General features: G+C 43.0%; 1 protein-coding gene across 4 annotated transcripts in view; it reads left to right on the top strand.

Annotated features, from left to right (window-relative positions):
- SLC4A4 (solute carrier family 4 member 4) overlaps positions 1 to 27,435 on the top strand; it is a 212,282-nt gene that overhangs the window by 174,016 nt on the left and 10,831 nt on the right. For all 4 annotated transcript variants that reach the window (XM_081332175.1, XM_081332173.1, XM_081332174.1 and 1 more), the window contains 6 exons: positions 891 to 1,079; positions 8,401 to 8,514; positions 9,190 to 9,351; positions 15,072 to 15,250; positions 15,676 to 15,748; positions 27,277 to 27,345. In XM_081332175.1, the coding sequence (XP_081188301.1) occupies positions 891 to 1,079; positions 8,401 to 8,514; positions 9,190 to 9,351; positions 15,072 to 15,250; positions 15,676 to 15,748; positions 27,277 to 27,345 (786 nt within the window). The remainder of the gene's footprint in view (positions 1 to 890; positions 1,080 to 8,400; positions 8,515 to 9,189; positions 9,352 to 15,071; positions 15,251 to 15,675; positions 15,749 to 27,276; positions 27,346 to 27,435) is intronic.

Genomic DNA, 27,435 nt, shown 5'->3' with positions numbered 1-27,435 from the left:
GCAACTGTTCTTTGTATGTTTTAGTCTTCAGGCCCTTAATCACCTTAAATCATCTTGACACATGAAAATTGATCCTTGAAACAACTCAACCTTTTCACAGGTCCTCTAGGATTTCATTTTGATTGAAGGAATAATTAGCCCTCAAGTTGGTAGTTCTTATGAAATGGGACTTAGCTGACTAAAGAGTTGGTTGTACAAAGCCCAGCCCTATTTGGTCAATTGGCTTGGTTAATTAGCTAAATTTTGGAGGTTGTACTACATATTCATCATCCTGTTCCCCATAACTTCCTTGAGCATTTCACGCATTCAAGTATCTGCATATAGAAACCACAAGAACCTCTTTGTAATTTGCAAGCAGAAATAATAATACCTGCATCCTGGTGACCCTTGACCTTTGACCACAATGGAGCCCCAAATTTCTGCTGTTAAGCAAGGCGTTCGTCAAGTGAGTCTTGCCCCATTTGACGACCTTTCTTGCCACCGTCGTTAAGTGAATCACTGCAGTTGATAAGCTAGTAACCCGGGGGTTAAGCGAATCTGGCTTCCCCCGTTGACTTGGCCTGTCAGAAGGTCGCAAAAAGTGGATCACGTGACCCCGGGACGCTGCGACCGTCATAAATACAAGTCCGTTGCCAAGCGTCCGGATTTTGATCACGTGACCATGGGCATGCTGCAACGGTCGTAAGTGTGGACACCGGTCATAAGTCACTTTTTTTCAATGCTGCTGTAACTTTGGCCACTAAATGAACAGTTGTAAGTCGAGGACTGCATGTGAATGTAAACATGACATCCTGCCAAGGTGAACAGCATCATTTCTAGCATTGAGCGAGAAGGGGAGAATGTGCCCTCTAAAGGTGCCGTGTTTTGTGTTTTTTCTTTTGTGTTTACAGCACAACGAAACAACCGAATGGTCATCCCTCACCAAGGAGCAGTGCTTGAAATTTGGAGGAATGCTGGTGGGGAATAACTGCAAATACGTCCCTGACATCACTCTCATGTCTTGCATTCTCTTTTTGGGAACCTACACCTGCTCCATGGCTTTGAAGAAATTCAAGACCAGCCGCTATTTCCCGACCACTGTAAGTCCTGGGATTTTTAACAGTTTTTCCCTGTTATTTCTGCAGTCTATCCAGCCCCGTTTTTTAATCGAACTCGAGAATTAACTTCGCATTTCAGCTGTTCCTCACTGTAGTCAGTAAAAGCGGGAGGAGGGAGGGTGCACTTAACAGACATGAGTGGCAGTGTGGGGGGGGTCTGTCCAGTTGTATCATGGCATTCCCTCCTCCCTATTGTGAACCACAAACCCCATGGAACGTGGTTAAGGTAGAATTTGGAGAAGACACTCAGTCCTGTGGGTCCCTGGGTGCTCTCTGAGCTTGGTGGTTTTCTTGCAGACGTTTCATTACCCAACTAGGGAACATCATCAGTGCTAGAAGGGAGTGTGACAAGAGGAGGAGGAGGAGGAGGAGGAGAACTGTAGGGTCCTTGGGGCTCTCTGAGCTGGGTTGTTTTCTTGCAGACATTTCATGACCCAACTAGATAACATCATCAGTGCTGGGAGGGAGTGTGGTAGGAGGAGGAGGAGGAGGAGGAGGAGGAGGAGGAGGAGGAGGACTGTGGGGTCCTTGGGGCTCTCTGAGCTTGGTTGTTTTCTTGCAGACATTTCATGACCCAACTAGGTAACATCATCAGTGCTACTGATATTACCTAGCTGGGTAATGAAACATCTGCAAGTGAGCACCAAGGACTCACAGTTCAACCCTAAGCTTGTTTCTGTTAATCTAGTCTTCTTTGTGCCTTATAAACCAGTACGTTTATATATGAGCTTTGCTCAAATAGCAATAACCTGAGTATTTAAGTTTATTTTAACCCAACGTTCACTGCATACTGTCGTAAGCCTTAAGGCTGCCCTTAGATAAAAGGTAGAGTCTATTGCAGAAACTTGTTTTATCACTTCCTCATTTGATTTATGAAGTACCGAACTCATTTGAATCCTAAGCACTGAGATAACATTTCTGGGGCCAGGGCCAAATTAACAAATGTGGAATGATTAGAATTTTGGCAACGGCTTTGTCACGTTTAGAACGATTTAGGTCGATAAGAAAGGTAAGGAAAGAGTATCTTTAAAAAAATAATAATTATTCTTCCTCGGGAGGGATAATAACATTTTGTAAAAAGTGAGCTGCTCTCTTAATAAAATGCCTTCTTTCGGCATGGTAACAATAATGTTTGATTGTGCACTGAATTGCATTCAATAATGTTAGGGTTTTTTTAAAAAAAAGCAAGTGCTTTTGTGCCATTTGGTGTGCATGTTTTCTTGCGCATATAATAATAATAAAGTTGGAAGGGACCTTGGAGGTCATCTAGTCCAACCCCCTACTCAGGTAGGAAACCTTATACCTCTCTCTTCAAAATTCTCATTCAGCTTTGCTCAGGTTTTTACAAGTTGGGTGAGATTCTGAAAACCAGGATTACGAATGAGTTTGATGGGCCCCTTGGAGGTGGGAATGTTGTGACCAAGTAGATGCCAGAATCTTCTGGAATGTTCCTCCGCCGAACTGACGGGAGTTCTGGTGTTTCTTTCTTTTTTTTTTTTATTGAAAAGTTTTAAAATACAGTTTTCCTTTAAAAAAACCCCCTTCCCCCGCCCTGCTCCCCCCCTACCTCCCCCCAACCTCCCTCCCTCCCCCCCTCCCTCCCCCCCCTCCCCCCCCGACTTCCCAGAGCTAAATACAAGGTATATATATATAAAAAGGCAATCATAAACAACCATATACTAACAACTATAAATTCTAAAATCCATCACTCTCTAGCTTATATAGGATAAGACACACCTTAACAATATTAAATATATATAAAAAACTAGAATAAAAAAAAACGAAAGAAGACTTATTCGAATGCTACATAAAACTTCTTAACCCTATACTTGTTCTGGATAAACTCAATCCATTTTCTCCATTCCATAATATAACGTTCTTGCGAATGATCTTTCAAATAGGCCGAGATCTTCGCCATCTCTGCCAGGTCGGAAACCTTTAAAGTCCACTCTTCTATGGTCGGCAGTTCCTCTTTCTTCCAATATTGGCCTATCAAAAGTCTTGCCGCCGTAATTAAGTTCAACATCAGCTTGGTGTCCACAACTGTAGCGTCTACAATTATTCCCAACAAAAAAAGTTGCGGACAAAACTTTATCCTCTGTTTAAAAATCTTCTGCATATTCCACCAGACTTTTATCCAAAAAGCCTTAACCTTCTTGCATGTCCACCATATGTGAAAATATGTTGCATCTTCATCACCACACCTCCAACATTTAGGCTGATAATTCGGATACATACTTGCAAGCTTTTTAGGATCTAGATGCCATCTATAAAACATTTTGTAAAAGTTCTCTCTTAGATTTTGAGCTTGAGTAAATTTTACGTTCCTCACCCAAATCTTTTCCCACGTGTCCATTGTAATAACTTCCTGGATATTTTGGGCCCATTTTATCATACAATCCTTAACAAGCTCTGTTTCCGAGTCCATCTCTATCAATGCAAGATATATCCGTTTAATATGTGCTAATCCCTGATTTCTAATCTGCTTTATCAAATTTTCATCAGTCATTGTAAATCCATTTTTCTGATCTTCTTTCCACCTGGCCCGTAATTGGATATATTGAAACCAAGTTTGAACAACCTTCTCTTCTCGCAAGAGGCTATATGATTTCAAACACCAAACATTCCTTTCCAGGCTTAAAATTTCCTTGTACGTAGTCACATCATGTTTGAAACCAGCATGTATATTTTCTATTGCGTGTTTTGGAGTTGCCCACAATGGTATCTTGCTGCTTAGCTTATGTCTATACTTCTTCCAAACTCTCAGCAATGCCTGTCTTAAAATATGCATCCTAAACACAGTATCTACCTTCTTATCATACAACAAATATGCATGCCAGCCAAACAACAAATCATGGCCCTCAAGATTTAATAACCTCAATTGCGTCAAATTAATCCAATCGCTTATTCCTACTAATGCAGCAGCTTCATAATATAATTTAAAATTAGGCAATTTAAGGCCACCTCTCTCACGAGTATCCTGCATAATCTTAAGTTTAACTCGTGGCTTTTTCCCTGCCCACACAAATTTATTGATACCACGCTGCCATTCCTCCAAGTTAGAATCTTTCTTAAGAATCGGTATCATTTGAAACAAAAATAAAAATTTGGGCAGGACATTCATTTTCACTGCTGCAATCCGTCCCAACAAAGACAATTGCAATTTTTGCCAACTCTCCAATTCTTTTTGAATTTTACCCCATAGTTTTTCATAATTATTTTTATATAGCTTTGTATTAGAGGGCGACAAAATCACCCCCAGATATTTAACCCTTTTAACAATCTCAAATCCAGTTAATCCTTCTAAGAGAGCCTTCTGTGAAACTGTCATATTTCTAGCCAAAATTTTAGTTTTCTGTGTATTTACTTTAAATCCAGAGACCTTCCCATATTGTGTTATTATCTCCATCAGGTCCACAACAGAGTTCTCTGGCTGGGTCACTGTAACAACCAGATCATCTGCAAATGCTCTCAATCTATAGTCCTGATCTCCAACTTGTATCCCCTTAATTTTTTCCGAGTTCCGAATCTTAACCAATAGTATCTCTAATGTTAACACAAATAACAAGGGCGATAACGGACACCCTTGCCTTGTGCCCTTCTCAATATTACATGCTGCTGTCAGGCTATTGTTAACTATGATTCGGGCAGTTTGTTTTTGATATAATGCCCTAATCGGCTGTAAAATTTTTTCCCCAAAATCCATTTTATCTAAAACTTTCAACAAAAATTGCCAATTCAATTGATCAAAGGCCTTTTCAGCATCTAAAAAGATTAGCGCTGCAGAGATCTGGTTGTGCCTTTCCAAAAACTCTAACACATCAACTATATGTCTCACATTATTTTTCATTTGCCTACCACTAATAAACCCCGTTTGATCCCCATGAATCACCTGTTGCAGAACCCTCATCAGTCTATTAGCCAAAACCTTAGCAAATATCTTATAATCTGTATTTAAAAGCGATATCGGTCTGTAATTTTTAACTTGAGTTGCATCCTGGTCTTCCTTCGGAATCAAAGAGATAAAAGCTGTTCTCCAAGACGGTGGCACCTTTCCCCCCCTCTGAATTGTCTGAAACAGTTCCTTTAACGGCTTTATCATCTCAAATTGTAAATTTTTATAATAGGCCGCAGTCAAGCCATCCGTGCCTGGCGCTTTATCCACCTTCAGTTCCTTAATTGCTGTAAGAATTTCTTCTTCTGTAATCAGTTGATTAATCCCCTCTTTTTGTACTTGCGTAAGAACCGGGATGCTAGCATTCTCCAAGTATATATCAATATCTTTTACATTAATTTCCTCTTTAGTATATAATTTCGAATAAAAATCCACAAAAGCATCCTTAATAAGATTCTGTTGAAACACAACCCTTCCTTTATACTCAATCTTATCTATATTAGAGGCCCTTTGTTTTTTCCTCAGTCTATAAGCTAACCATCTGCCTGGTTTATTAGCGTTGCAAAAAGTATTGTGCCTAGCAAACCGCAGATTGGTTGCCACTTGATCTGCCATTAATTTATCAAATTGTCCTCTTAGCAGTCTAATAGCCTCCTTGATCTTCACATCCTCTGGATTCAAAATCAAAGCCTTTTCTTTTTCCTTTATTTCAATCTCCAGTTCTTTCCTTCTAGTTTCCACTGCACGTCTATGTCTATTATTCATATATATCAACACCCCTCTCATATAGGCCTTGCTAGCATCCCAAACCATGTCCATAGAGGTACCCTTATTCATATTAATCTCAAAAAAATCCTTCATCCGCTGTTTGCATTCTTCCACATTTCTCTGATTTCTAAACAAATTCTCATTTACGCGCCACGAGCGCCTGTCTCTTTTCTCCTTATCAATCTCCAACCAAACTGGACTGTGGTCAGAAATAGTTCTTGCACAAATCTTCACCTTTTTAGTTCTCAAAAAAAAATCATTAGTCAACAAAATAAAATCAATCCTCGAAAAAGATTGGTGTCTGTCAGAATAAAAAGTATAATCCTTCTCCTGCAAGTGTCTCTCACGCCAAATATCTCGCAATTCCAGGTCATCCTTCATTTCAAAAAAAGATTTAGGCAGTCTAGCATGACTTGGAATGCGCTTAAAAGCTCCAGCCTTGTTCAACTGTACATCCAAAACACCATTCCAGTCTCCCATAAAAATAAAAGATTTATAATCCAACTGGGTAAGCTTTGTGTGGAGTAAGCTAAAAAAATCAGCTTGTTGTTGGTTAGGTGCATATAATCCAACTAGAAGCGTCTTTTTACCTTCTAACAACAGCTCAATCATAACATATCTTCCATGCTTATCTGCTTCAATTAAGTCTGCTGTTAAGGCACTTTTAACATAAACAACCACTCCATTTTTCTTATTCTCTGCAGAGGCAACAAATTGCGTACCCAGTCTCGAGTTCAATAAATGCTTTTGATCCAAAACTCTAATATGCGTTTCTTGCAAACATATAACATCTATCTTAAATTGTTTTAAATATTGAAAAACTTTCTTCCTCTTCTGCGGTGAATTTAGTCCATTAACATTCCAGGTTAGAAATTTAGTTGCCATGCATATCCTCCAAAAGCTCTTGGACCACAGCTTTGATAGGACTAACTTCTTTAGGCCGTGCTCCTCCCACAGCTTGACTATATGTACGTTGTGAAGAATCTGAAGACTTTTGCTGATCTTGTTCTTTTATTTTCTTTGCTCGTTTTAAAGCAGCACGCGTTACTCTTTGCTCTCTAGGATCATCCAAAGAAGTTGTAGCTTGATCTCCTCCAGCACCACTTTCCTCTGTTTCATCCTCTTGATGTTCTCCTTCTCCAGATCCCTTTCCAGCTTCCAGAAGTGTTAATGGGGTTGCTTTTAAGACATTATTGTAGAAATCACGCGCTTGCTTCACAGTAATCAGCCGATACCTTTTACCTTCATGCATCACCATCAGCCCATCTGGAATCTCCCATCTGAACCTTATATCTCTTTGCTTAAGCTCATGCACGAGAAATGTATAGTCCTTCCTTCCCCTTAAAATCCTTGGAGGAATTTCTTTTAAAACCAAGACTTCTTGTTCAGCAATCACCACTTTAGCATCATAGGCAGCTTGTATAACTTGATCTCTAATCTCTCTTTTTGCAAAATAAACCACCACATCTCTAGGCAACTTTCTCTGTCTGGCAATCCATGAATTCACCCGAAACACTTTATCCATAGCTGCTCTTATTTCAGATGCTGGCTGGTTTAATACCACTTCAAGAGCCTCAGAAATCAGCTGCTTTAAATCTTCTTTAATATTCTCTTTTAAACCTCTGATTCTGACAGCAAACTGCATCTGGTAATATTGGGCTAGGCTTAACTCCCTTTCCACTTTGTCTCTTGCATTTTCATTCTCCCGTGCTTTTACTTCTAATATAGCATTCCTTTGAGCCAGATCATCCATTTTTTCATCTAATTCTTCCACACATTCCACCACTTTATGCACTGAAGACAAAATGTCTACCTTCATCACGCTGAACTTCTGTTCCATCCTCTCTTCCATTCTCTCCTCCAATTTCTCCAATTTCTCCTCCATCTGTGCAAATTTATCACCCATTGATTGATTGATTGATTCCAAAAGTTTATCCAGAGCATCTCGTAAGTCCTTCGATGTCAGCGCTTCAGGAGGGTGCAACGCCTGTAGTGATGATTGTTGCACCGGCGAGGATCCACCGCTCCGAAGAGTTTTAGGGGGAGGTTTCGCCGCCATCTTTTAGTCCTCAATTATGACGCACTTTCACTTAAAGTTTAAAAAGTCCAACAAGCTAGAGAGTATAGTAAAATAATCCTCTTCACCTTTGCCACTTGTACCGCTCTGCCTGCTCCTTTAAATCATAGTCCTTTCTTCAGGCAGGGATGGTTCGCAGACGCCTGGCTCTGCTCCAAGAAGTTCGGAGCAGAGATGCCGGCCAGCTGGGAGCAACCCAGGCTTCGGGGGAGTTCAATCCTTCAGCCGCCCAAGCTCCAAGCTCAGGCGGCCCCGGAGAACTCTACCCCTACCTGGGGCCTCACCCCCTCCTCTTCTCCCGAGGAGGGGGCTTCAATTTCGCCCGAACAGCTGATCGGCGCTGTTTCGGGCGAAAAAACAAACAGCTGAGCCACGGGCAGCCCGGGAAGGCTGTCTTCGGCGCCGCGCCGCCACCGGAAGTCTCGGGAGTTCTGGTGTTTCTAGTTTCTGATTTTCTGCTTGTAAATTTTCACCGTTGGGGTTATTTCCCCCCCCCTGCATATTCGTCAGCCCCTTAAAACAGGCAAGTTTAAAACATTGACGTAATTGCCTTCCTGTTTCAGGCAAGGAAATTGATCAGCGATTTTGCCATCATCATTTCAATTTTCATTTTCTGTGGTATCGATGCTCTGGTCGGTGTGGATACCCCAAAACTTCTTGTGCCAAGTGAATTCAAGGTATGTTAAAAACTGTTTCCTCCATGTATATATCTTGTATGTGTATGTGTGTGTGTGTGTGTGTTTGTGTGTACACACACACATACATAAGGAGCCTTGGTGGAGCAGTGGGCTAATGCCTCCTTAAGTAACACCAGCTGCCTGCAATTAGTTCTGGTTCGAGTCCCACCAGGCTCAAGGTTGACTCAGCCTTCCATCCTTCCCAGGTAGGTAAAATGAGGACCCAGATTGTTGGGGGCAATTAAGCTGACTTTGTAATAATGCCGCTTGGGGTGTGTCTGAAAGCCCTAATAAGCAGGCATATACATAGAACGAAGGCTGCTGCTAAGCTTGTAAGCCGCCCTGAGTCTTTGGAGAAGGGCGGGATATAAATGGAATTAAAATAAATAAAATAAAAAAAATAAAATATACACACACATACATATACATATACACATATGCACATATAAACATGCACACACACACACACACACACACACACACACACACACAGTGGATATGAGGATCTAAAAACCCAAAGGATATGGAAGTATTCTTTGATCCTTCCTAGCAATGTTTTGTTTTGGGTTTTTTTGGCAAACTTGGGTTTACTACAAAAACTCTTTTCTTTCACCTGACATGTTTTTTTAAATGTCTTTCTGATGCCCGTTTCTGTCTGTCTTTTTCCCTGTGAAGCCAACAAACCCAAACAGAGGCTGGTTTGTCACACCATTCGGAGGAAACCCGTGGTGGGTATATCTGGCTGCAGCTATTCCTGCTCTCCTGGTGACCATCCTCATCTTCATGGACCAGCAAATCACAGCTGTTATTGTCAACCGTAAAGAGCACAAACTAAAGGTTGGTGCCTCGTGAGGCTTGCAAGATTTGAACCAGGGATGAGCCAAATTGGGGTAGATTGGTGCAGATAACTGTTTTGAGAACAGTGGTGATAGAGCCTTGGTGGAGCAGTTGGCTAATGCCTCCTTAAGTAACACCAGCTGCCTGCAATTAGTGCAGGTTCGAGTCCCACCAGGCTCAAGGTTGACTCAGCCTTCCATCCTTCCGAGGTAGGTAAAATGAGGACCCAGATTGTTGGGGGCAATTAAGCTGACTTTGTAATAATGCCGCTTGGGGTGTGTGTGAAAGCCCTAATAAGCAGGCATATACATAGAATGAAGGCTACTGCTAAGCTTGTAAGCTGCCCTGAGTCTTCGGAGAAGGGCGGGATATAAATGGAATTAAAAAAACAAAAACAGAACAGAACAGTATAATGGTAGAATAGAACAGAGCAGAGCAAAACAGAACAGAACAGAGCAGAGCAGAATAAAGTAGAGTAGAGTAGAGTAGAGTAGAGTAGAGTAGAGTACAATAGAATAGAATAGAGTAGAAGGTTACTGCTAAGCTTGTAAGCCGCCCTGAGTCTTCGGAGAAGGGTGGGATATAAATGGAATTAAAATAAAAAAATAAAAAATAAAAATAAAATAAAGAAGAGACTGGACAGCCATTTGTCCGAAATGGTATAGGGCAGAGGTGTCAAACTGCTGGCCTGCGGGCCGGACGTGTCACGTGGAAGCCGGGTCCACCTCATTGCCGGCAATGGCAAAACAGTCCCGATACGTTGCATGACATCATGTGACTTCACGAGTTTGACATGTCTGGTATAGGGTCTCCTGTTTGAGCAAGAGGTTGGACTAGAAGACCTCCAAGGTCCCTTCCATTCTGATTGAATCTGTGGTGCATTTAGATTATTTTAGATAATGATTCCCAGAAGGCCTTAACAATTCTGAAGGGTTAAGATTATGAGGTTTTAATCCCAAATTCTAAAAGGCTTCAAGAAATCTAGATGGAAATTAGTTTCCATCCATTACTTGTTAACCTGCCTTCAGGTGCTTTGGAGAATATCATCCCCCCCCCCCAATAATTTGGAGAATTTAACTTGCCTTCTCCAATGGCATCTTAACAGACCTGTGATTAAATCAACATGGCCTCCACTGTCACCTAGTGTTTGCCCCTAAGAAAAGAGTGAGAAATGCTTTCTGAAGAAATATAAATGGACTTTGTTTTGGCTTTGAATCAGGAAACACAGCTGGACCAACTGTTCAGCCTGGAAGGAAATATCTCTGAATTCTACCAGCTGTTTATTATTGCGAAATCAACATTTATCAATAGATCTCTCCTTTATTTCATCTCAGGCTCTGATTACCATTTTTCTCCAGATGTAGAACTCTGCCAACCGCAGAGCTTGCATAAATCTGGATACCCCATCTTTGTAGGCCAGAAATCCAGAATCTTTGCAGGTGGCTGGAGGTGTGATCAGAATCCTCACAAAAAATGGCAGAGAAGGTTAGAAGGTTTACAATGCCTTGGTAAGGCCACACTCGGAATACGGCATCCAGTTTTGGTCACCACGATGTAAAAAAGATGTCGAGACTCTAGAAAGAGTACAGAGAAGAGCAACAAAGATGATCAGGGGACTGGAGGCTAAAACATACAAGGAACAGTTGCTGGAATTGGGTATGCCTAGTTTAATGAAGAAAAGCACGAGGGGGGGACTGGAGGCTAAAACATATCAGGAACGGTTGCTGGAATTGGGGGTGGCTTGTTTAACAAAGAGAAGAGTGAGGGGTGACACGATAGCAGTGTTCCAATATCTCAGGGGTTGCCCCAAAGAAGAGGGAGCCAAGCTATTCTCCAAAGCCCCTGAAGGCAGGACAAGAAGCAACAGATGGAAACTAATCAAGGAGAGAAGCAACCTAGAACTAAGGAGAAACTTCCTGACAGTGGGGACAATTAATCAGTGGAACAACCTGCCTCCAGAAGCTGTGAACGCTCCAACAATGAAAGTTTCTAAGAAGAGACTGGACAGCCATTGGTCTGAAATGGGTATAGGGTTTCCTGCCTGAGCAGGGGGTTGGACTAGATGACCTCCAAGGTCCCTTCCAACATCATCATCATCATCATGACGATGATGATGATGAAGAAGGAGGAAGGAGACATTCAGAAGCACCTAAAATCATGCTGGATCTGCAGGGTAGCTATGGTTCATTACCCTCCATTTTTATCCAGCTGATTTACCCGTCAGAAGTTGAAGAGAAGACAAGAGTTTCAGCACAAACCTTTTAGAACATCCTTTAAGAAACTTGTTCAGTCTGCTCGCATTAACAAGAATTTCCCAAGAGATGGCTGTGCTTCTCGGATGACAAGCAAACGGTCTTCAAAGAAGAACAAAGTCCAGTCGCCTCCTGACGAAGGACTTTTTGGGACAACCGTGACCAGGATGACTGAAAATCTCCATTGCCTGGCTGAGGAATTCTGGGAGTTGAAGTCCACAAGTCATAAAAGGGCCAAGTTTGAAGAGCCCTGTTTTTAAGGTTTCGAATAGAGGTGACGGAGGGGTAAAATAAGTATATACAGTATGTTCAATGGAAAGCCATGTTCTCTCTTTCTAATCTGCTCTCAACCATCTTAATGGTCTTCCCGCAGCTGTTAATAACACTCAAAATACATCACTTTCAATAGAGAAAAGAAGTATTTCTCTTAACAGCGCATTTCTTTGCGTTCTTTACTCCTCCATTTTCGGCTTATTTCCAAAGTTCTTTGATCCGTGCCTTTTTTGTAGTGAGATCTTCACCAAGTTGAATTTCTATTCTTCATAGCTAACTTGAGACACTAGCAAGAGAGGTGCTATTTTCTTTCAAGCTGCACACAAGGCAGAAATAGAGATGCTTGAAACAACACAAAATGTGAGAAGAAAATGACAGCCCTGTTCAATTTGCATGGTGAAGAAAAAAAAATCGGGACAAGAACGAGATGCAAATCTTGGTGCTAATGAACTTCTTTTCAAGATTTGCAGGGTGTCTGCTTTAGCCTACATTAGACCTGTCTTTGAGGATAATTCCGTCGTTTGCAGGCAAATTCTGAATTTCACTGAATTTGACTCTACACCCTGACGGCTGAAGGGGAAACTTAAGACGTGAAATATCCTCACTCGCGTTACTTTATCTTCACACGTTTCAAGATGCATAAGGCCATTTTGCGTAGGATTAAAAAAGTGTTTATCTGGTGGTTCTTCTCCTGAGGTTTTCTCCCTCTTAGTATCTCTCAGCTCCTTCGCGGTAGGAGCAAAGTTGAGGACAGAATCAACTGTGTAGTTTTCTTTATGCTTCTCAGGTTGGGGGGGGGAGTGCGAATAGGAGGCTTGTAAAAAGCTAATGTATTGCTTTGCAAAATAATTATCGTGGAGATTAATAAATCTTAATCTTACCTCAGCTGTTGATAATTCTTAATCTTATCTCAGCTGTTCTATCCATCTTCTTACATTATATAGAGGGAGGGACTCATATGGAAATATTTGTTCATTAATATGGAAACTAATCAAGGAGAGAAACAACCTAGAATTAAAGAGAAAATTTCCGGACAGTTAGAATAATTATACAGTGGAACGGCATTGCCTCCAGAGGTTGTGGCTGCTCCATCACTGAAGAGACTGCACAGCCATTTATCCGGGATGGTGTAGATCTGCTGTCAGAGCAGGGGGTTGGACTAGAAGACCTCTAAGGTCTCTTGCAACTCTGTTATTCTGTTAATATGTTCTTTTTTAACTGATTTTTTTAAAAATCAGTAACTGTCCTTGGAGTGTCTGTGAGTTTGCTTCTGTGTCATCCGGACTTACAACCAATTGATTAGTTATAATGGCACTGGGGAAAAAAAGTGATATATGACTGGTCCCTGTAATTATCACTGTTGCAACCTCCCCATGGACACGTGATCAAAATTTGGGTGCTTGACAAACCCCTGAGAAGCAAAGTCAGCGGGGGAAGCTGGGTTTGCTTGGTGACCGCGCGATTCGTTTAACAACTGCAGCGATTCGCTTAACAGCGATTGCAAAAAAAGTCACGAAGTCAGGCCCAACTCACTTACCAAGCGCTTTGCTTAGCAACAGAAATGTTGGTCCCAATTGTGTCCTACGTCGAGGACCTAACCTGTAGATGCTAACCAACGGACAATCTCTCCAGATATTTCCCCGTTTTATATTCAAACACTCCGAAAAGCTAAAGAATAGGCTTTATTCCCCAAGAAAGACAATTCTGATTAAAGCAAGGGGTTCTTCCAACTGTCATGAAAAAAGGGCCACTCTTTGAAACCCAAAACATACAGTTTTTGACATAGATTGTGTTCACATCACAGGCTGTGTCCCAGTAAACCATGTTGTGGCATAATGTAGTGGTTAACATCACAAACAAAATAATAATAATAATAATAATAATAATAATAATAATAATAATAATAATAATAATAATAATAATAATAATAATAATAATATGGTGATGATGATGATGATGATGATGATGTTGGAAGGCACCTTGGAGGTCATCTAGTCCAACCCCCTGTATCATTTCAGACAAATGGCTGTCCAGTCTCTTCTTAAAAACTTTCAGTGTTGGAGCATTCACAGCTTCTGGAGGCAGGTTGTTCCACTGGTTAATTATACTCAGGAAATTTCTCCTCAGTCCTAGATTGGTTCTCTCCTTGATTAATTTCCATCTGTTGCTTCTTGTCCTGCCTTCAGGTGCTTTGGAGAATAGCTTGACTCCCTCTTCTTTGGGGCAGCCCCTGAGATATAGGAAAACTGCTATCCTGTCCCCCCCCTCGTGCTTTTCTTCATTAAACTAGGCATACCCAATTCCAGCAACTGTTCCTTGTATGTTTTAGCCTCCAGTCCCCTGATCATCTTTGCTGCTCTTCTCTGCACTCTTTCTAGAGCCTCAACATCTTTTTTACATCATGGCGACCAAAACTGGATGCCGTATTCCAAGTGTGGCCTTATCAAGGCCTTGTAAAGTGGTATTAACACTTCAAGTTCAGGCAACATTTGGGTTCAAACTACCTAATCATGTTTTAGCCTAGCCTAGTGTATGAGCCGTGGTGGCGCAGTGGTTAGAATGCAGTATTGCCAACAGTTCGATCCTGAGCCTTCCATGTTTCCGACGCCGGTAAAATGAGGACCCAGATTGTTGGGGGCAAATATGCTGACTCTGTAAACCGCTTAGAGAAGGCTGTAAAATCCCGTGAAGTGGTATATAAGGCTAAGTGCTCTTGCTGTTCTTCAAATGGAATAGCTCAGCTCCAGGGTTGCCATAGGGACGTGGTGGCTCAGTGGGTTAGGACGTTGAGCTTGTCGATCAGAAGGTTGGCAGTTTGGCAGGTCGAATCCCGAGTGCCGCATAGCAGAGTGAGCGCCTGTTACTCGTCCCAGCTTCTGCCAACGTAGCAGTTCGAAAGCACGTAAAAAAATGCAAGTAGAAAAATAGGGACCACTCCGCTGGGAAGGTAACAGCGTTCCGTGCGCCTTTGGCGTCTAGTCACGCCGGCCACATGACCACGGAGACATCCTCGGACAAGCGCTGGCTCTTTGGCTTTGAAACGGAGATGAGCACCGGCCCCTAGAGTTGGAAACGACTAGCACACGTGTGCGGGGGAACTTTGACCTTTACCTTCAGGGTTGCCATCCTCACGGCAAAACTTCACGCTTCAGATTAACGCTCCTCTTTCTTTTTTTCCCAATCTCACCTTTGCAGAAAGGTGCTGGATATCACCTGGACCTCTTCTGGGTGGCTGTGCTGATGATCATCTGTTCCTTCATGGCTCTGCCCTGGTATGTTGCCGCTACCGTGATCTCCATTGCACACATCGACAGTTTGAAGATGGAAACGGAGACCTCGGCACCTGGCGAGCAACCCAAGTTTTTGGGAGTCAGGTAGGCTGAACTGGTGGGAAGGGAGATTTGAGTGCTGAACATTGTAGGAAGCTGCCTAGCGTGGCATTCTTCACAGAGCAGAAACTGCGGGCTGTATTTTCCCTGAACAGTTGGAGCAAACATAGCTTAGAGCAGAGGTCTTCAAACTTGGCCTTTTGATGACTTGTGGACTTCAACTCCCAGAATTCCTCAGCCAGGCTTGCCTCCAGAAGTTGTGGGTGCTCCAGCACTGGAGGTTTTTAAGAAGAGTTTGGACGCCCGTTTGTCTGAAATGGTATTGGGTCTCCTGTTCAAGCACGGGGCTGTACCAGAAGACCTCCAGGGTCCCTTACAACTTTATTATTCTATGTTCCGTATTCTATCTTTCTTGAACAGTAAAATGTCCTTCAAATAAGAGTTGATTATTTTCCTGGATTTGATTTCAGGGAGCAGAGGGTGACTGGATTCCTCGTATTCATTCTGACAGGCATTTCAGTGTTCATGGCCCCCATCTTGAAGGTAAATGCCTTTTTTATTTGTTTACCTCTTCCTATCCCATCCTTATCCCATCCTTCTTAGAATTCTGAAATAATAAGCCCTTAGCTGGAAAGTTCAAAAAAGCAACTTGTTTTTATTATATTAAAAGGACTAAAAGGAAACCATTAAAGAGGAATATCACAACATTATTGCAAAGATTTTAAGAACAGAGGAAGTTCCTAAGAAAGTAAACTCAAGAGGAGAAGAATCACAGAAAGAGGAGAAATTTTGCCTTGGCATTTGCAGAAAATGTTTTTGCAACTGCATAGGCTGAATTTAGGGACAATTGTGGTGTTTTTTTGTTTTTTTTTTGTCTTAGCCAAATTTTTCTGGGGTAGAATCCCATGATTTTGGACAAGTTGTACCTGGGCAGAAATAGTTACTATTGCCATTTGCAAAATGAAACCGGGTTTCCAAATCAAGAGGAATGAAAATCATACAGACCCAGAATTCTATAATGTGTCTGTCTAACATTAAGAAAACCAAGATCATGGCATCCGGCCCTCTCAATTCCTGGCAAATAGATGGGGAAGAAATGGAGGTAGTGACAGATTTTATTTTCCTGGGCCCCAAGATCACCGCAGACGGGGACTGCAGCCAAGAAATTAAAAGACGCTTGCTCCTGGGGAGGAAAGCCATGGCAATTCTAGACAGCACACTAAAAAGCAGAGACATCACCCTGCCAACAAAAGTGCGTATAGTCAAGGCTATGCTCTTCCCAGTTGCAATGTATGGCTGTGAAAGTTGGACCATAAGAAAGGCTGAGCGCCAAAGAATTGAGGCCTTTGAACTATGGGGCTGGAGAAGACTCCTGTGAGTCCCTTGGACTGCAAGGCGATCAAACCGGTCAGTCCTAGAGGAGATCAACCCTGACTGCTCTTTAGAAGGCCAGATCCTGAAGCTAAAACTCAAATACTTTGGCCACCTAATGAGAAGGAAGGACTCACTGGAGAAGAGCCTAATGCTGGGAAAGATTGAGGGCAAGAGAAGAAGGGGACGACAGAGAATGAGGTGGCTGGATGCAGTCACTGAAGCAGGAGGCGTGAGCTTAAATGGACTCCAGAAGATGGTAGAGGACAGGAAGGCCTGGAGGAACGTTGTCCATGGGGTCGTGATGGGTCGGACATGACTTCGGAACTAATAACAACAACTGTACTTCTAATCCTTTATATACCCATCTCATGGACTCTGAACAGTATACAATAAAAACGGAATACAAGCACATCTTAAATAACCATAAAAACAGGAAACATCCATGTAATCCCAGAAAGTCCTTTAAAACTCAGACATTGTAGAGCATCTTGTGTGCCCCCTGATTCCAGGTGTTCCCCAGGCCCGTTGAAAGAACCAAGAGCGATAATCCTCGACTTACGACTGGTCGCTTACCATTTTGGACACTTGGCAACTGTCCCGCATTTACAGCAATTAGCAGCATCCCTGTGTTTTACGAGGGTTTGCCGGCAACCCGTGTGTACTTCCAGTTTCCATCCAAAGTGCACGGCAAACAGTGGGGTTGCTTAATGACCCCAATGGTCATAAAATTGGATCCAGTCATGTCATGACCTGCTTTACAACCAATTACAACTGTAAGAGTTGGGATCAGGGACTACCTGTAAACACATTGTTGTGGACCCAGGGAATTTTCTGAAGACCTAAGGAGGTCTAAAGTTAATGTTGATGGTCAAGAGCTGTAGGTGTTTAATTGGGCCACTAAGGGAAAGTTATGTTAAGTAATGACCTTCATTTTTTTTTATATATCTGCTTGGTACGTAGAGCAATTTTCCCCTAGCACAGGAGTCCCCGACGTGTGGGCCACAGGTCCGTGGCCTATTCGCAACCGGGTCGCATGAGTGGCTGGCTAGAATGCATGTATGCCTGTGCACCTGTGCACAGTCACACTCGTGCCCGTGTCACGGGCCATCACTGCTGCAGGCGTGCAAGCGTCGTGGGGACTCGGGGACCCACTTGCACAAGTGGGTGCTCAGGGACCCACTCACGAGCTTCATGGGTGCTCATGTGCACACCCGTACACACCTGCTCCTCCCACAAAACCATCCCTCCGGGCCACCAATCGAGAAATGTTGGGGAACTCTGCCTTAGCAGCACCTAGGAGTACAATACCTCCCATTTGGGAGATGCCAGCTGCCTCCACTTTGGGGAGGGTGAATGGACAAAAAAACAAAACAGGACCGCACATGAGGTTCCAGTTAACCTGATTAGTTTCTATACCCACAAATCTAGTCAACTAATGGTCAGCGCTAAATTGGCCCCAGATAAGAGCTAACAGAGTTGGGCTTGGGTTGCTTATGGGAACGCAACAATTCTAGGCTGATTCCTCTCTTGACTCCACCCCACCCCCCACCCCCAGACTCTGCCTCTTCTTCTCCTACAGCTTTCCCAAAACTGGGGAATTGCTGCCAACTTCCCAGTTCCGATACGGGATTTTGGCATGCGCTTGCAGACTTTCTAAAGTGTTAAGATTTGGTTGTATGACTGTGTTATTGGGGTCCAGCTGTGCCCTGTCATTAAAAATAATTGCTTACCAGGACTGTCAGTGGATTAACTGTACAGTAGCCTTGGCAGTTCTGGTTTGCATGATTTATTTGTACAGGAGGAATAGAAATTTGAATCTTGAAATTAATATAGGGGAATGGCTTTCAGAACTGCAGTGGATCATCGCAAACTCCAAGGGATATGTTGCAGCTGTAAACAAAGAGATCCATCATTTTAATGTGTTTTTTTCCCCCTGCTGGGTATGAAAAGCCAGAGAAAGTGCAATTAGAATTCTGCTCATTTCTTTGTTACTTTTTTTTTAAAAAAAATACATCTTTCCCTCTCTGGTGTTTCAACAGCTCCTTCGTTGTTTATTAACAGACCGGTTTAGATTGCATAATTACTGTTGTGCAGAAGTGTTCGCACTGGAAAGAAAAATAAGTGAGAACAATTCTGCACTGAAGTAATTTACTTAGGCTGTAGAGCAGGGGTGTCCAACTGGCAACTTTGAGGCCTGTGGACTTCAACTTCCAGAATTCTGTGTGTGTGTGTGTGTGTGTGTGTGTGTGTGTGTGTGTGTGTGTAAATTATTCAAATTGCTAATAATGAATTTTTTTAGGGATAATAAATAAATTCTTTATTAGCAATTTGAATAATTTACACAAATAATGAGCTGTCATAAGTTGTGACTATATCCTGTGGATAGCCTTGAGTTAGGCCAAACAGGAAAGAAAGATTTAATTAGCAAGGCGTTCGAAAGCACGTAAAAATGCAAGTAGAAAAATTGGGACCACTACAGTGGGAAGGTAACAGCGTTCCATGCGCCTTTGGCATCTAGTCATGCCGGCCACATGACCACGGAGACGTCCTCGGACAAGCGCTGGCTCTTCGGCTTTGAAACGGAGATGAGCACCGGCCCCTAGAGTCGGAAACGACTAGCACGCATGTGCGGGGGAACCTTTACCTTTGCCTTAATAAGCAATAGCCTGTTAAGTATAACATCTATATCCTACAGCAGGGGTCTCCAAACTTGGCAACTTTAAAACTTGTGGACTTCAACTCCCAGAATTCCCCATCCAGCATGGCTGGCTGGGGAATTTACGGTGTTAAAGTTCACAAGTCTTAGTCTTGCCATGTTTGGAGACCCCTGTTCTACAGTGACAGGTAACAACCCAATAACCCAGAACAAAATGCTGCTATGTCACCAAACACTGTTCAGAAATTGAGGGATTTGAGCCACGAAAAGGATAAGGAACAGCAATCGCTCACGGTAATGTAAGATATGACAGTGTCTGACAGACAGCATCGTAATTTTAGAGGAACTAGAACAGATGGTAGAGTATACAATCCTGTATCTGGCAAGGTAACACAATCACACTGTTCATGAAACTGTAGCAGGATACTCAGACTACCAACAGGAAAATTCAACAAACTTTGATATATATATGTACACTATTTCGTTACACAAATAAAAATACAGATGCTTCCTACGGCTGTTGCTGGTTTAGGGTTAGCAAGCCAGAACCCATATTCCAGATGTTTTCCCAAAGTTAAGAGCTAGAAATCCCAAAACGCAAGCTCCTATGCAAATATGGCATGTACCAATATATAATTATTACTTTGAAATGAATCTCCAATTTTTAAAAAATGGAAGCCGGACCAAGTCGTCTGGTAATGTTGGTTTAGAGAATAATGCGGGTGTCCCTATGGAACTATATGGGAACTGTGATGATGTAGGGGAAGAACTGGCAGAACCTGGGGGCGGAGTCAAAAGTGGGATTAGCCGAGAATCCATATGTAGCCACAAACAAAGTCCAATCCCTTGAATTCCGTTGAGCCTTGCTGAACCATTGGCTGAGAAGTTTCTTTTGCATAACCATGCATACAAATCAGTTTAATTGGACCTTCCTGTGTGGATCTGATCATTTGCACCTGACAAGTAAAGAGTTTAGATGACAGATGGTGTTGCAGGAGTTGTTGACCTTAATTTGTATAAATTAGTAAACTTACGCACCTAATTTATGAATCAGAGAAGGGCTGAACTCTGAACTGCAGATTCGTATCAAAGTTTCATTAAGTTCATCACGTTTCTGATTCACCCTCCTGTGGTGGAAGTTCTCTCCTGCTTTTTGCAGGGTGTGGGAAAGATTTTTGAGAGCTTGATATATAGCTGGATGATTTGCATTTTGAAAAATCATACCCATCCTCAGGACTTAGGAAACATGAGAAATAGGAGCAACGGATTTAAAACTGCCACATGCATTAGGAAGAATTTCACACTCATGCTGACAATCAGCTGTTCTGCCCATCTTCATTTTAGTTTGCAATAAAGATTCCTATCTAACCATATTGTGCCAAGTGACTGATAAACTGCTTAGCCCAATCTAAGGCTGGCACAACTATGATTTACATTTCCCAGGGCCGAACAGAGTTTTTGCAAGAGATCTCTTGGGTAAACACTGCCTGCCTTTGGGGTGTTAAACTGTGTGTTATCTCAAGAAGGAGATAATTATATGATAACGCAATGATTTTATCTTCCGGCTAGCTTAGTTTCGAATGAAGTATGCCCAGAGTTTCTGTAATAAAAATGTACAACTCATTTTTATTTTTATTTTTTGCATCGCCACCAATTTAGCCTCCCGATGTTTAACGCCATTAGGACTAAGGCTTAATTTGAAAAACAAAAACCACAACTTTATTGCTGATTTTGGTGGCTGAAAACACACAACCCAGCTCACAATATTCGTATAGTAGCAAGGTATGAAGAGATTGCTCTGCGTACCTTGTAACTGCAAGAAATTGGTCACCAGAACTGACCTGTGTTAAAGGTTTGTTGTGTAAGCAGTCCTGCTTTAAGGACCACAATTGGGACTGGCAACTGAGTTGTTAAGCAAAGTGGTTGCTAAACAAAGTGGTTTGCAGCTGTGCTTACAAACTCTGCTTTCCTTTGTTTTACAGACCTGTGAAAGTTGTAAATGCAAAGATTGTCAGGTTATTTTTTTCAGGACAGACAGTCCTTGACTTACAACCACAATTGAGGCCCAAATTTCTGTTGCTAAGCGAGACGTTTATTAAGTGAGTTGCGCCCCATTTTACGACCCTTCTCGCCACAGTCGTTAAGAGAATCGTGGCAGTTGTTAAGTTAGTAACAAAGTTGTTAGGAGAATCATGGCTTTCCCATTGGCTTTGCTTGTCTGAAGGTCGCAAAAGGGGATCACGTGATCCTGAGACCCTGCCACTGTCATAGGTACGAGTCAGTTGCCAAGCGTCTGAATTGAGATCCCGTGACCAAGGGGATGCTGCTGCATTTGTTAAGTGTGAAAAATGCTGGCTTGGGGATTCTGGGTGTTGAAGTCCACAAGTCTTCGAGTAGCCAGGGTTGGACACCCCTGGATTAAGGTTTTCCAGCATAAGGAACCAGTTTTCTTCTCTGCCTGAGCATCCAGCAGGTAGCTTAGATAAATAGTACAGTAGAGTTTGTTCAGGGGTAGGCAACCTTGGCTCTTTTGTGACTCGTGGACTTCAACTCCCAGAATTCCTGAGCCAGCATGGCTCAGCTTGGAAACGTCTCCCTTTCCCCTCAGCACGGCTGGCTCAGGAATTCTGGGAGTTGAAGTCCACGAGTCACAAAAGAGCCAAGGTTGCCTACCCCTGAGTTTGTTTATATCCAGCAGGCCTTTTTTTTTTTTGGCTGGTTTCTCTGTCTTGTCATCTGGGATTCCCCCCAATCTTCTTCTCCAGCCATCCCGCCTCTGCCCCTTTCTCAGAGCGGCCTTTTCTTCAACCACTCTGGCTAGGTTTAGAAACTCGAGAATGCTGGGAAATGAAAAATAGTGATTCTGCAGAATCTCTTCTCTGTGCATTTTCTGCGCATGGCTTTACATATCGTTGCCAGGCCTCACCTGATCTTCCTTGCCTCAGACTAAAACATTTTTTCTTCCAATGGGCCTGCTTCAGTTCCACCATCGGAAGGAGAGGCCTCTCTTTTCTTTAGGTCTTTCCCTTTGACTTGGGGGCCATTTATTTCAGTTTATTTATATCCGTGCTTTATTGTTTTTTAAACAACTGAAGGAAACAAACATGCTTAAAAGTCCTTCCCCCCCCCCACCACCACCCTAATAGCAACCCTATGAGGTGGGTTAGACTCAGTGAGAGTAACTGGCCCAAAGTTATCCAAGCGGTTCTCATGCCTAAGGCGGGGACTAGAACTCCCAGACTCCTGGTGATTGGCCCAAAGTCACCTAGCTGGCTTTCATGCCCTAAGGCAGGACTAGAACTCACAGTCTCCTGGTGATTGGCCCAAAGTCACCTAGTAAGGCAGGACTAGAACTCCCAGTCTTCTGGTGATTGGCCCAAAGTCACCTAGCTGGCTTTCATGCCCTAAGGCAGGACTAGAACTCCCAGTCTCCTGGTGATTGGCCCAAAGTCACCTAGCTGGCTTTCGTGCCCTAAGGCGGGACTAGAACTCCCAGTCTTCTGGTGATTGGCCCAAAGTCACCTAGCTGGCTTTCATGCCCTAAGGCAGGACTAGAACTCCCAGTCTCCTGGTGATTGGCCCAAAGTCACCTAGTAAGGCAGGACTAGAACTCCCAGTCTTCTGGTGATTGGCCCAAAGTCACCTAGCTGGCTTTCGTGCCCTAAGGCGGGACTAGAACTCCCAGTCTTCTGGTGATTGGCCCAAAGTCACCTAGCTGGCTTTCATGCCCTAAGGCAGGACTAGAACTCCCAGTCTCCTGGTGATTGGCCCAAAGTCACCTAGTAAGGCAGGACTAGAACTCCCAGTCTTCTGGTGATTGGCCCAAAGTCACCTAGCTGGGTTTCATGCCCTAAGGCAGGACTAGAACTCCCAGTCTCCTGGTGATTGGCCCAAAGTCACCTAGCTGGCTTTCATGCCCTAAGGCAGGACTAGAACTCCCAGTCTCCTGGTGATTGGCCCAAAGTCACCTAGTAAGGCAGGGACTAGAACTCCCAGTCTCCTGGTGATTGGCCCAAAGACACCTAGCTGGCTTTCATGCCCTAAGGCAGGACTAGAACTCACAGTCTCCTGGTGATTGGCCCAAAGTCACCTAGTAAGGCAGGGACTAGAACTCCCAGTCTCCTGGTGATTGGCCCAAAGACACCTAGCTGGCTTTCATGCCCTAAGGCAGGACTAGAACTCCCAATCTCCTGGTGATTGGCCCAAAGTCACCTAGCTAGCTTTCATGCCCTAAGGCAGGACTAGAACTCCCAGTCTTCTGGTGATTGGCCCAAAGTCACCTAGTAAGGTGGGAATAGAACTCCCAGTCTCCTGGTGATTGGCCCAAGGTCACCTAGCTGGCTTTCATGACAAAAGGCGGGACTAGAACTCCCAGTCTCCTGGTGATTGGCCCAAGGTCACCTAGCCAGTTTTCGTGCCTAAGGCAGGATTAGAACTCCCAGTCTCCTGGTGATTGGCCCAAAGTCACCTAGCTGGCTTTCATGCCCTAAGGCAGGACTAGAACTCAGTCTCCTGGTGATTGGCCCAAAGTCACCTAGTAAGGCGGGACTAGAACTCCCAGTCTCCTGGTGATTGGCCCAAGGTCACCTAGCTGGCTTTCATGACAAAAGGCAGGACTAGAACTCCCAGTCTCCTGGTGATTGGCCCAAAGTCACCTAGCTGGCTTTCATGCCCTAAGGCAGGACTAGAACTCACAGTCTCCTGGTGATTGGCCCAAAGTCACCTAGTAAGGCAGGGACTAGAACTCCCAGTCTCCTGGTGATTGGACCAAAGTCACCTAGCTGGCTTTCATGCCCTAAGGCAGGACTAGAACTCCCAGTCTCCTGGTGATTGGCCCAAAGTCACCTAGCTAGCTTTCATACCCTAAGGCAGGACTAGAACTCCCAGTCTTCTGGTGATTGGCCCAAAGTCACCTAGTAAGGCGGGACTAGAACTCCCAGTCTCCTGGTGATTGGCCCAAGGTCACCTAGCTGGCTTTCATGACAAAAGGCGGGACTAGAACTCCCAGTCTCCTGGTGATTGGCCCAAGGTCACCCAGCCAGTTTTCGTGCCTAAGGCAGGATTAGAACTCCCAATTTCCCGTTGTCTAGCCTGGTATCTTACCAATTTAGAGCAAACTCATCACAAAACCCTTTTGATTGGTTAAGAGGGCACAAAACCTCGCTCCCGCCGTTCCCTCAGCTGACTGTATAATGGGGACTCTGATAAGCTAGGAGACGGATCCTTTCTGCGTAGGAAAAAGAATATTTTTCGAACGCCAGGAGGAGGAAAGCACGGCAGTGTGCAGCCCTTCATTTCCTTCTTCCTTATAGAACCAACCAAATAAATACGGTTACAAGGTTGTTCGCTGTAAATTACATGGGGGGGGGGGGCGAAACAACAACCATCCTGTTTTTCTTGTACTTTCAGCGGTTATTCAGACTTTGTTTCCTCATTTTTTAGTCTTCCCTGCTGCTTTTGGCTTTCGTGTTATAAAACCTTGCGCAATGCTTCGTTTCTCTTTCTGATTTTCCCCCGGTTATCTGGTTTTCTTTTTTATTGCTGGCCCGCTTCGAAAACCTTTTTGCTGCTGCCAAACATTTAAAGCAGAGCACAGTACTTGCTTTACATGCGAAGGTCATCGGCTCAATCATTACCTTTTCCGGATAGGACTAGAAAAGATTTGTGCCAGTCTAACCTTCGCAAATAGGGATGGGCAGAGATGCGTCAGAAATGGCAAAGCTGATATATTGATCACAAGCGCCTACGTGCGGCATATGTTGGAAACATTCTCAATGGAAGGATATATATTCCCCAGGATATATTTGCAACGTTTGAGGAGGTCAGCCAACGAGGTGCGCGTCCACCCTGTGCTCCGCATCACATTTTGCTTTTAAATCTCTCTCGCATGAGGCTAGTCCTCATGAGCCAAATGCTGCGGAGTGCTCTCAGCCGGAGGGAATTCTGGAAGTCGTTCCGGCAGGTCCGGAAACCTGTAGCGTGTACCAGGTAGTCCTCGACTTACGACCACAATTGAGCCTAGAAATTTCTGTTGTTCAGTGAGACATTTGTTAAGTGACTTTTGCCTCATTTTGCAAACTTTCTTGCCACCGTTGTTGAGTGAATCACTGCAGTTGGTAAGTTAGCAACCCGGTGGTTAAGTGAATCCGGCTTCCCCCATTGACTTTGCTTGTCAGAAGGTCGCAAAAGGGGATCACGTGACCCTGGGACACTGCCACTGTCATAAATATGAGCCAGTTTCCAAGTGCCTGGATTTTGATCACATGACCATGGGGATGCCGCAACAGTCATAAGCGTGAAAAATGGTCATAAGTCACTGCTTTCAGTGGCATTGTAACTTTTGAACGAAACAAACTGTTGTAAGGCGAGGACTATCTGTATAAGAGTGCTGTTGAAAATATTGAATAAAATAGATCTGGTTTAATAAAGCAGCTTGTTGATTCCTAGGTAATTTGAGAAAACTAACTGGCATTCTTGAGTGAGGGAACAATAGTTATCATCTTCTAAAGACAACTTGTTCATATGTGCATATTCATGACTTAAAAGTATCTATAAGTCCTCTACTTAGGACCATTCTTTTAATAGTGCTTTGGAGGGTTTAATTTTATTTATCGATAGCCCGCTTTTATTATTTTAATAAATAGGCAGTGAACATATTCAACGCACCTTCCTGCTTTTCAAATGGATTTCAATCATTTATTGCAGATTATCAAATCTATAGTAACCAAATTATCAAATGCTAGTAGATTTTTGAATGTAAAGATCGTTGATATATTATTACAACAATATCAAATACAGTGTTACCTTCACGGATGGACAAATTGCAACGAGTTGGGTGGCAAACAAATTTAACTCAATAAATAAAATAAATGTTCTACTCCTAAACTGAGCTTTCTGGGCAATGTTTTTCAGTAGGATCTGTCTTTGAATTCAGCTCTCCGTCATCTGGCATCTAAAAATATTACAAACTTTGTAAATAACATTTGCTACTTGTGAATAACTTACACCAGGTAGTAGCTGGGAATGTCCAAAACTATACAAACTTCTTGTTTGAGTTTTTAATTACATGACACAAATTTAAATATGTTTAGTACGATAACAGAGAAAAAAATTCCACTGTGGAAAGATACTTTATTTAATTTTATCTTTTTTTGGGGTGGCTTGTCAACGTTTTAACTCTAATGTCTAGCACAGTGCACTTTGTAATCAGAAACATACTGATCCCATAAAATATGTACTTCGTTGACAATATACTGTAGTTTGTGCTCTAAAGATTGGAATGCATTTTTGGCAAGGAATGTTGAAGTGCAGATGTCACGTTCAGTGAAAAATAGTTCTGTTATTGTTGGAAACTTGACAGCCGTTCTTTTTTTTTAAAATGGAACAAATTGTGAAAATATTAGGCAAACTTTGCATGTCATACATGATGATAACATTGTGTGGATTCCCTGATTAATTCCCCCTTGGCCATTTACGATTGTATACAGATATTTCTCGACTTACAACCATTCATTAAATGACAGTTCAAGCTTACAATGGCACTGAAAAAAGTGACTTGTGTCCAGTCCTCACACTTACGACCGTTGCAGCATCTCCATGGTCAAACCTTGGGTGCTTGGCAATGTGCACAATCCTGGGGTGCTGGGATTGTCACTTGCAAACTTCCTAGGGAGCTTCTGGCAAGCCAAGTCATTAAGCAAACCGGATTTGCTTAATGACCGTATTATTCACTTAACAACTGTAGTGATTCTCTTAAGAGCTGTGGCAAGAAGGTTGTAAAATGGAGCACGGTTCACTTAACAATTGCCTTGCAACAGAAATTTGTGGCTCCATTGGGGTTGTAAGTCGAGAGCCAAGTGTATCTCTGTTCATTAGGATCCGTAGCATTTGTTTCAAAATTATTTTTCAAGAAAATATTTTACTTTAAAATAATCCGACACCCAGGAAGCATGTGTAGAAAATTTGAAGATTATGTATTCCTCTGTTATTAAGGTTTCACAGTTTATTTACTACAGCTTTTTCCTTTTATTTCTCTTCTTAGTTTATTCCCATGCCTGTCCTGTATGGTGTATTCCTCTACATGGGTGTTGCATCCCTCAACGGAGTGCAGGTAAGTGTTGACTTTCACAACCAAGCTCTCTTTCACAGGTGCAGTAAATATTCCAGTGACCCAGACTGGAAAATGTGTAACTATTAACCC

The sequence above is a fragment of the Vipera berus genome (genome assembly GCF_964194415.1).
Source record: "Vipera berus genome assembly, chromosome: 7".
NCBI classification, from domain to species: Eukaryota; Metazoa; Chordata; class Lepidosauria; order Squamata; family Viperidae; genus Vipera; species Vipera berus.
The sequence above is the reverse complement of the archived record's forward strand: the minus strand, read 5'-3'. Positions and strand labels throughout refer to the sequence as shown.